The 11,538-nt window shown below is 36.8% G+C and overlaps 1 protein-coding gene across 6 annotated transcripts in view; it reads right to left on the minus strand.

Annotated features, from left to right (window-relative positions):
* LOC134527117 (uncharacterized) overlaps nucleotides 1–9,223 on the minus strand; it is a 124,851-nt gene extending 115,628 nt beyond the window's left edge. For 3 of the 6 annotated variants that reach the window (XM_063359479.1, XM_063359483.1, XM_063359478.1), the window contains exon 1: nucleotides 9,099–9,223. In XM_063359479.1, coding sequence (XP_063215549.1) covers nucleotides 9,099–9,155 — 57 coding nt within the window. In that variant the 5' untranslated portion in view covers nucleotides 9,156–9,223. Of the gene's footprint in view, nucleotides 1–8,914; nucleotides 8,970–9,067 lie in introns of those variants that run through there. The other 3 variants (XM_063359480.1, XM_063359481.1, XM_063359482.1) reach the window with 3 other exon arrangements.
* Nucleotides 9,224–11,538: the final 2,315 nt, after the last annotated feature.

Raw genomic sequence — 11,538 nt, forward strand, 5'->3', positions numbered from 1 at the left:
TGTTTTAACATTGCCTTTGCCATTTTTTTTTAAAATAAAATGTCTTCTTGTTGTAATTGAGTGCGTCCAATTAAAATAACTAGTAAATCTATGTCTTCTCACGTTTAGATTCTTCGATAGCTGTTTATATGTAAGAACATCAGCATTATCTCTCGCTTGTTTTGTTGTGATATTTACACTCTCAAACTTCTCAATGCGCATACTAATAAGTTTCTTATTATTAAATCGATTTAACAAAAACTTATCTTGGCTGATTGGCACAATCATTGTTTCGTCGAAACAAACTTCATAAGATTTCGAAAGAGCAGCATTTCTTCGTTGTTGTTCCATTGCTTTAATGTTTTAGTGTAGTCCGAGTATCCGTTAAATACAACATTCTTTTATGCATAATGTGTTCGTAAATACTTAACGTATTTATCTAAAACAACAGGAAAAAGTATCGTCTTTACTCCAAACAGGCGATGCAGAAGAAATCCACCATATATGATATACGTCACGTTATTTTCATCAAGTTCGATATCAACCGGTCTCATATTATCATATAAAATTGTTTTCGTGGTTTTTCTCATACCATTATTATCAAATAATGATGTTGGATACGGACATAAATCATATTGACGATATTCTTCGAGATTACTTTAAAACTGTTTAGTTACAGTTATCCTTTGGAAGAGTAACAATGGATCTACAGAGACATTACAATCATTCATTTTGACTGATTTTTTAACAACTGAAAGTGGTAAAACTTTATCGGTGCATTTGAACTTTATTTCATTAAAGTTCAAGACAGTTATTTTCTCCATAGACTGTAATCCAATTTCATGGGCTTTGTGACAATTAATTTGGTAATTTCCAAAAATTCTAGAAGCTAAGGATACCAATTGCTTTGTTTTTTGGAAAGAGATCATGAAGTGTAAGCCATTGAAGTAGTTACTTACATCAATGTTATCTCTTTTTACTATTGAATCTCTTGCATCAACGTGTTGTTCAGCTATCGATACCATTTCAAAATATTGTTTCCATAACTGTGCTTTAGGGCCTCGAGCTCTTAATTCATTCAGTTTATCATGAAATTGACCAACAAATGATTCCTAATTACCTACTCAACCTTCTATATCTTCGTAGGAAACATCACGGTACCGGTAAGTTATTTGTTCTGCTAACTCATCTAAGACACAATCTTTCATCTTCATGTCTTCAAAATTGATAATGCAAGTCGTAATAAAGTATGACCTCTGATACTCCTTGAATATGCGTGACCATCCAACATTTTGTCGACAGAATTAGTAGCATATATTTTACCCAAAGCTTCCTTGAGGCCACTTCCGTCCATTATATACCCTATGCATCCACAAATAACGTAATCATATGAAATCCTCCTAGTTAAAACACTATTTGAGATATTTCTGAGTTAGCATCTGACGCAGATATTTCACGTGCTTTATAAAAAAGAGGTTTATCAAAAGTAATCAAACAAATTTTTTGTCTATGTGACTTCGCAATGTTCATGGCGCAATGTAAAGTGGTATAAATCGTGTCTAAATTACTGGCACGATGATCAATAAAAGGAATAAACATAACCTGAGGAGTTGGAAAATTCTTATTAGTATTGGTTATCTGTTTAAGATAGCCATTCCATCTTGGCAATGGTGAAAAAGTCCTCCACTTTCCCCATAACCTCAAAAAATCAACTGCATCTAAGTTTTTTTCTGTTAGTGCTAGATCTTCATGTAGATTCTCGACTTGAATTCTGCTGTATCCAGGCACAACTGGTTTTTCGTATGCTAGAAGAGATACAGTGATATTGCAGCCAACTCTATTGCATTTGGTTTAGTTGTACATTTTTGTAAGCGTTCATTATAAATAGCAGCTTCTTTTGGCGTAACAATCTTAATCATTCCCATAACATGGAGAGTATTATTACCCTCAAGAGTTTGGACATTTATATCTGCATTGTCACCAACATATTGTACTAGTGCACCTGACTCTGATGATAAAATACGAGGTTGTGGATGGTAAACTGCTGAAATTTAATACTGAAGAGTATTATATATGGAGCTGCAAATCTCAAGCTAGATAAAATATCTAATAGTCTTTTGAATCGATATCTTCTATGAAGAAATACAGAAAGCTCTGATAGAAGCTGTGATGAAAATTAACGTTCTCGTATCGAAGCCATTATTGCATGACTGATCGATGTGCATTTCGATTTTAAATGATCCTTTCTTCCTCTTCTTTTTTTCAAAATGATTTCGTGTAAAAAATGCACTAAAGTTTTAGGTATTTCTCCATTAATATTATCTAACATTTTACTCGGGGGTGGATAAGACTTTGTATCGACTACCGACGCTCGAATATATTCCCTAACAATAGTTGCTGCAGCTTCGACAATTCTTAATCGTTATTCTTTCGGAGTATTTTTTTTATTTTCGTACCAAGTTTTTGATAATATATTAGTGTGTGTGTCACAAAAATATATGGTAGTGAATGATCCTACTTGTCTTGTAATTACTATGTCAGTTAAATATTTTTGTTGAAGTCTTGCTATGATAGTCTTGTCATCTGGAACATAAACCATAAGGACATCTTTAAGCTGTTTTAATGTGAATTGTGAATCTTCATGATTTTCAATACAACAAAAAATCTCCTTCATTGCTTCAGTAACTTGATTAGCTTCATGAGGCTTATTCTCAGTAGATGGTGCTTGATTCAAGTAATTAGTATAGCAAAATTTATGGTACTTTAATTCAACTGCGATCAAGTCAAATTCACATAGTACAAGATCTTTGACTGAATATCCTAAGGAATCCTTTTGTTCTTCTACCCTTTTAATGACATTGTCTTTCAATTCCATAGTACTTACATTACTGATCGTGCATTGGTAGTTTTCTTTTTTTCTTGACTGTTGCTGCATCAGCTGTTTGGAAACAAAATAATCACAGTTTTTTGAAATCAAACACTTCATTCTTTTTTTTTTTACGAGGTTCACTGGGTGATGGTAAAGGTTGATCTTCTTATAAGCGTCGTTTCGATGCCGCTATGGAATTTTTTCTGATGTATACTTTTCGACGCTCAACATGCACATTGACAGAAGTTAAAGTATTTAAGAAGTCTATGTGACCGTCATTTCTGTCGATACTAGCAGTTTTTAAAGTTTTCAAGCCACCCACTACATTGACAAAATCACCTTCTGAAAGTGGCTTCTCACACATAAAACACAAATCAGCCATAATTTTCAAACTTGTACGTCTTTCGTTGCCGAGATCTGAAACGAGATCAAATACTTTATTATTTTTCTTCTTTAAATCTACTTTCAATAAATTAAGACATACAATGAGTATTTAATTTAATGAATTTTTAATTACACAAAGTAGGTACGTATTAGTTAATAAATATATGTTTAAAATATGAAAAATGTTATTAAATACAATATATTAACTGATAAATAATACAAACAATTCAAAATTCAAGGTAGTATTCACATATATTCACGGTTGACCTTGCATTACATTACGTATGGCTGAGTACTGCGCGCTCACCGCCATCTATCGCAAAACCGTTTGAGCGCATGAAAAAAATGCTTCAAATGAAATATGCCGCACATTTTATGCTCTACAATTTTTATATAAATGTTAACATCATTGGAGCAATACAAACCGAGATAATCGCGAAAAAACAGTTCTTTTTATCTTTAACCTTGAATAACTTACGACGAATACAAGAGATTTTATGAGATTTTTGAGACAACTTTTGGAACGCAAAAATGAAGGTAACTATATACGAAAATTCAGCTTATTATCTCTCATTCCAAGGTTGGCCCTTTTTTTTTATGCTAAAGAGACATTATGTCATCCAAGTAGGCATTATGACATCCAGAAGATGAAAACCATATAGCAGTTGTGATGTCATAATTTATTAATAATAGCTAAAACAGACGAAATCAGATGACGTTATGATGATATGATCCAAGATGGCGGCATTCAGAAGACGAAAACACAATGGCGACTGTAATGTCACAATCCGATATGGCGACCTTCGTTGCCTCCTCGATAGAATACTAGTGCGGGCGAGGAACTGCAGGTAACTGAAGTCTCTCGTTTTTTTCCTAACCCAACTAATAACAAAGTGTATTTGGAAGGGGTCTGGGTAGGGAAGACTCTAAGTGCGTCTCAGGCCGAAGCCTATACACTCTAAGAATTCAGGTTATGAACTATGCAGGGGAGGACGCATGCATGATGTGCTAGGTGGGAATTGGCCAGCCATTACAACGTTTTAGCCATGACTAACTCCCCTCACTGACTATTTTAGACTAAAAACTAGATAAGTTGGGCCCAGGCAAAACCTGCATACACGCAGGGAAAACCCTGGGCACTGACAAACGGGATGAAAAATTTCATGCATTAATTACAAGCAGGTTGGTTACAGGAAACAGAAAGATGGTTCTGGAAGAATAGATGGACAGAGTAGAAAGACTACTATGCAAATGCTTGGACATTTTGTCTGCATTTGGTTTGGTGGCACTGGTTGTTTCGGGGGCGACTTTGTAGTTTCCCACCAGGCTGCCAGCCAGCCTAAACTAAGTTAAGAAGGGGAAAAATTCGTGTACGCTGTGAAATTTAATAAAAATGTAAATAAACAATAAATTAACATAAAAATAAACATTAGAATATTTTGAGTGGGGTAGCTTTAATTTAATTCGTGCTTTTTCACGAGCTGGTACATCGAGCCAGCACTCAGGAGTGGACAGAGCCTCAGATTGACCGAAGTCGGTTAGGGAAATTGTCCAGAACTGAAGGCTCTCGGGACATTGCTCGGTATTTATAGCCAAATGGAATGTGAGGGAAAAGGCGGTTCAGAAAATTTGATGGAATGTCGAAAAAGATAGGATAAAGGGAGAATTGTCAATTTCTTGGAGAAATGGGATTGTGGGAAGGGGTGGGGGTTTACTGCGGACAAAATGATTTACAGAAGTGCTGTTTGGGAAGAAGGTGGTTGGAGAAAATTCCAAGAAAAAATAATTTTTAGTAGGTAAATGTTTAGGGGGTGGTGGGTTAGAAGGGTGGTGGGTTGTAGGACGATGAGGGGGGTAGTTCACATATGGAATGGTTTTATTAGTGGGGGGTCAGATTTCTAGCAGTCACTGTTGTGGAAGGATCTGTCGCTATTTTTATTTTGCCCTCACCGGGTTCGAACTGAGGACACCATGACGTAAATGCGTTTTTTTTCAATCATATTTTATTAAAATTTGATTAATTTTTTTTATTAAATTGTTAAATTTTTTTCCAAATTTTCGACGATAATTATGGAATTATCAAGATGGTGGCTGCAATTAAAATGGCAACGATCTAGAATCCAATGAGATGGTCGTAACTAAATGTGCAACGATGACATCATACACATCCCAGATGGCGGGCGTAACGAATCATGAAACTTTTCTAGAATCCGAGGAGGTGACCGTAACGATATGAGCAGCGGTGTTTTTTTTTAATTAATATTAAATAATTTTTTTTTATAAATTTTAAATAATTTACCTGATTTTCTAACATAAAATACTAATTTTTGAAATGGCGGGCGTAACTTATATCTGCAACAGTTAACTTCATAATTTAAGATGACGGCCATGACATCTTAATTGTCAATGAGTCTTTTGGATGTTTGTATATTTGGATTCTTAAGCCTTATTGCAGACTTTTTAAGCCGCGGGCAGTTTTGAGGATTAATACGGGAAATTTTCCTCTAAACGAGAATTTTTTTCCTCGAAGTAGCAAAAATGTTTATTTTTTTTAGTTTTTGAGCCAAATGTTTTGCTTAAAATTGGAAATTTTAATGGTTGGAATTTGGCGAATTTTTCGCAAATGTAAGCCTGGGCTCGGAGGAACTATTATATACTACTTATTGTAGTGTGTTTCTTTTTACAAAAGATTTTGGAGGTTCTTTATCTTTTTTCATCACACAATCAATATTGTGTTATATACTGGTATACATTTTTACATTAAATTACAAAGACCACTAGTTATAAATTATCCTAGGATCTTTGGAAATTTATCCTTATCTTCGTAAATTTGCGGGTATAAGTAAACTTACTTTGAGCATGAATCCAGAAGAATAATTTTGGAATATCAGGAAAACGTCCAAAATGTGTATAGACTTCATTCAATAACACTGTTATGTCTTCCACTTGTCTGTTTACCGTGTTTATAACTAAAAACGCAGCTCAAAAGCTAAAGATACCGCGTAGTTTATACGAATATCCGGTTACCTGAAATTACGAAGTACCCTTCGTTTATTTTCGGAAAATTCTTCATTGAAATATCTGTAAATTTACTGTGATTCTAATAGTGTATATGACTTGTGTAGAACTGTGTACAATTTTTTATAATAAAATACCCCTGTTTACATGACAAACTGACTTATGCTGCCACCTGATGCCATGCTTTGTCAATCACATGTTTTTACGAAGACCCGGTGAGAGTGAAATAATATAAAACTCTGTGATTTCCACAGTAACCATGATTTTAATATTAAGTCTTCATACCAAAATGGTGATACGAGAAACGCGTTGCACGGACTGCAAGTCACTGCAGGTCGCCCCGCGTGTGGACGGCCTTGACTTCTGGGATCTCGCTGAGGCTCGCGTGACGAGCCCGTGACTCGGTCCCACAAGACCCGCGCAGGTCAGGGTGTCACTATAGTCTTGGATGTCCTGTCATGTTTGAGGCTGACACGGAGACACGCAGGATAAATCAAGAATATTGTGGAAGTTCATTGGCATGGCCTATGATAAGGAATCATCTCAGAATTTTTTGTATGGTTTCGGGAAATGTTGGTTGTGCTCGAAATCCCCTTCAATGGTGAATTTATATTATTTATAGCAACGATATAATTAATAATTAAGCGAATGTATTAATAACAACTGCTTAGGACGAAAAAATATAACTTGGCTACACAGTAAAAATATACCAAACAGAAACTCAGGGATGTTTTTATTAAATACAAAGTTTACATAATATTTTTAAATAATTTTTCAGGACATCATACTTTATTTGCATTATATGCATACCACGATAAAAAACAAGGTTTTGTTTGTATTATTTTCTTGTAGTAGTTGTTGAACTCTGTTTAACAAAACATCATCCAGACTATTAGTATTCCCTATTAAATAATTTTTCTATTAATTGAAATAACGCATTTCTTGAACTCCAAATTCAAATAAGATTGTGGAACACTTCAAATTTAACATTTTTCTTCTCTATAAAACTGCAGCCAAACATTGTTTGCCAAATATAGACTCACCATTTGTGTTTATGGACTAATAGGCTATTCATGTAGTCCATGCGATGTGGAAATTCTATTACGCCCCCCTTACCATGCCGACGCACTCCGCACGCGGTAAGCAAACAAAGACCCACGATACGCCTAGAACAGCACTCACCAAGGAGAAGACAGTCTAAAACAGCCCTCATCAGGGAGAAGTCAGTCTAAATCAGCACTCACTGGGGAATATACAATAAAGAACGGCACTCACTAGGGAGACGAAAGCCTAGAAGGGCACTCATCGGGGGGACGAAAGCCTAGAACGGCACTCACCAGGGAGAAGACAGACTATAACAGTACTTTCCAGGGGAAGAGAGTATAAAACGGCACTAACAATGGAGAAGACTGTCTAACACAGCACTCACCAGGGAGAAGGCTGTATAAAATGGCATTCACCAGAGAGAAGAAAGTCTAGCACACCACAAATAAGAGGGAAGAAAGTCTAAAACTCAACAAGAAGACAGTCTAAAATATCACTTACCAGGAAGAAGACAGTATAGAATGGCACTCACGAGGAAGAAGGCAATATGGAGGCTTCCATTAATTACGTGCGGCGATTTTGGCAATTTTTCGACCCCCTCCCCCTTGGTTAGTTGTCGTGAGATTTGGCTCGACCCCCTCCCCCTATTTGTATTATGTGATCCGTTACTCTTGCCCTTGGGGGCCCCGGGACTTGCAAGAGCGCCGGTTAAACAAATAAATCTTCCCTAGTTTTGACGGTATAAATTATACCTCAAAATATATGACACAGAAACCCCGGAGGGCTGATGTTCAGAGGGATAAAGAGACTTTTTTTTCACCCCCCCCCCCTTTTCCCACATGAAAGATTTTTCAAAATGTACATTTTTAGTGTAAATGCGTTATTATGTACTTGATTTCGTTGGATTTATAAAAGAAACATAATTTGCTTAATTATTTTTATTTGACTAGTTAAGACTATTATTTAAGACTGAACATAGTATAGAATCACAGTGAAAATACGAACAATAAAATACTTAAATAGGAACTACTAAAATTCGTAAAAGAATATTAATTCTAATTCAGTCCACGGGAACTCATGTATGGTCTTAAGAGTGTCTTTGTGGCGTTCGCATATCCGAGATAAATATTGTTGTGTAGTATTTAGCCATATTTTAGTGGAGAAATATGTTTTGCTAAATTTAATCCAGTTTTTTCGCAATTTTACCCTGTTCCTCGCGGGAAAACAATTACATGATATTTGCCGAGACCTTCTTTCTCTCCCACGAGATATTGGGTGAGATTCAGCTCGGCCACCTCATTCCCCCCTAAACGCATAACGTAATTATTGGATGGCACCTACCAGGCAGAAGAAAGCTTAGAACAACACTAACCAGGGAGAAGACAGTTTATAACAATACTAACCAGAGAAAATGCAGCCTAGAAGAACACTCACCAAGGAGAAGACAGTCTAAAACAGCACTCACCAGGGAGAAGACAGTATATAATGGCACTCACCAGGGATAGGGCAGTATAGAATAGTACTCGCCAGGGAGAAGAAATCCTAGTACAACACTAACCAGGTATATCACAGTTTATAATAGCACTAACCAAGGAGACTACAGTATAAAACAGCACTCACCAAGAAGAAGACAGTATAAAACAGCACTCATCAGGGAGAAGCCAGTATAGAACGGCTCTCATTAGGGAGATGATATTCTATAACAACATTCAACAGGGAGGACAGTCTAGAACAACATTCACCAAGGAGAAGGCAGTCTAAAACAGCACTCACCAGGGAGAAGTCAGTCTAGAACAGCACTCACCAGGGAGAAGACGGAAGCGCATATGGTGGTCACGCGCAGGCCGCAACAGCAGCACATGTTGTCGCTTATTGGTCTGCCATTGGCAACGCCACGCCGCTTCTTGTGTCTTGCTGCATTGTGCCGCAGATAACGTATCTGTGAAGTTTCCTTCCCCCAGTGACGCGTGATAACGCTTCGTATGAAGCAGATAACGGTATCCCACCGTTTATCAAAGTTGCTCTTGAAAAATCTCGTTTCACTCCGAACTCAGTCAGTTGGGGTTTTATTGCCACATCCGGCTGTTCGTGCTTAAAATTAATGGTTAATTAAGGGAGGATAATAGAAACATAAAAGTGCCATATTGGTTTTTACTGTTTTTTATGCCAAAAATTTATTTTTTTCAGTTTAGTATTAAAAATTTTCCTTTGTTAAAACAGGGGTCTGATACTAAAAGTTTTTCAGTGACCACAGCAAAGAATTGTCTTTCTACAGTATAACAGTTTCCCAAAAATGAACTCAATACTAAACGCCAGACTTCACGGGAGAAGCCAGTCACTATAAACTACCGCATCCCACTGAAGAGTAACTCATACTTCAGACCCGGTACGTGATTGTAGAGTGAACTCTGGAAACCACGTAACACTGAAACTTGGATGGCCCAACCAGTCTCCTGACCAATTAGAGCACAGTGTTCATCAGGGTTGGAGGGAAGAAACAGGCGACTCCAGAAGAGAGACGGTAGACTTGTTTCGTAACTCTAAAATCCGGTCCCAGCGTCCACTGGTGTTCACCTGCACGCCCGAATTACAACTCCACTACTCCTGTGTTTCCTTAGGGGCGTATATCTGTATCATTTACTTAATTTTTTATACCCAATAGTTTTCAAAATGTACGAAAAAATAATTATGTGGAAAAAAATAAGGTATCGCATAATACTTGGTAAAAATTCAAACTAAAACTAACCAAACAGTTTAATATTTACAAAATATTTTATTATTAAAAACGTACCCCTAAGTATTTGTAATTAACATTGTTAATTTCAAAAGAAATTGTATTTAAAAACTAATTGTCGTATCCCAATGCTTTTTGGGTGTTTGTATGTGTGTGTGTATATATATGTATATATATATGTATATGTATATGTATATATATATATATATATGTCATAGTCTACTCTATTCACAAAATGTTAATGTAATTATAACTAAGAAATTCGATAACTAGGGTACTTTTATCTGATTTAAGCCTGTGGTCTTAAACTTTTGTTAGGATTCCCACGATGGGCCGCGGAATCTTGGCTCCGGATGCTTTGCACAGTGGGGGCATCCGAAACAAGTCATCTGTGGATAGGATGCTTGAATAGTGTGTTCTTTCCTTGTTTTTAGAATAACACAATTTGCGCACGCTTTATGTTGACTGTGTAAAATAAACATAAGAGCATTTATTTTTACCATTAATTGTTAGTAACCATAAAAAGGGGAGATAAAATAAATATTTACATGCAGCGCCCCCCTCTCCCCAGGTAGAGAAATTTTTTGTTTTAGGGGACGGAGGCCCCCTTACCCAATTTCCCCTCCTCCCTGGGATATACTCCCCAAACAATTCTCGGACATGAGCAGTGGGGGAGCCAAGAAGAATGGCCTTAAGGAATGGTCTGATATGCCATGTTGAATTTTTTTTACATTTTATTATTATTTGAAAGCTCTTTCTGAAATTCTATCTCGATACATCCCATGCATTTGCTGTTTGGACATTGCTGTTTTAAATATATATCCGCTAAGTAAAACGTGTCGCAATATATGTTGAAAATGTTAGTGACGGAACACAAATGCATGAGAAGTAGTGAATTATAATTGCATAAAGAGCCCTTAAAAAATAATAATTATAATAATGACAATAAAATGTAAAATCAAACAATCGAGAAGACAGGGCCTTAAAACCCGCCCTATCGGGTCACACAAACGGTGTGCAGACCTTCAGAAAATAAAAACCCCTTTGAATTGACAACTGCTCAAAATATCCGCGTGGAGTTGGTGCAAGTCGGGAAAATAAAAATAAATAAATTGTTTCGGTTTTGCACCACGGAAACGCGGATGCGCATGGCTGTTTTCGGGGCTTTGAACTTACATACAGTCGAAATTTAAAAAGTTTCTATTTCACCAATTTATCCATTCCACCGTTGCTACTAGAAAAATATTTAGTTCGTCGCGACAGGCCAGTCCACTGCCTGGCCGTCGCCCCGTCGTGGGTGTCCGGCGAAGCTCGCCGATGAGAAAACCAATACGTTTCCCATCAACACACAGCGACGTCACGCCCCGGACCAGTCATGCAGCTCCTTCACCGACGAACACTAAGTGACGTCCTAGAGGAGGGCAGAGGGTGATTGTGCTCTGGGAGTCGCATTTTAGGAGGAAGGGGAGGGGGGGTTAAACTGGCAGAGTCATTTTTATTTAGATATTTA

The sequence above is a fragment of the Bacillus rossius genome, chromosome 1 (assembly GCF_032445375.1).
Source record: "Bacillus rossius redtenbacheri isolate Brsri chromosome 1, Brsri_v3, whole genome shotgun sequence".
Taxonomy (NCBI): domain Eukaryota; kingdom Metazoa; phylum Arthropoda; class Insecta; order Phasmatodea; family Bacillidae; genus Bacillus; species Bacillus rossius.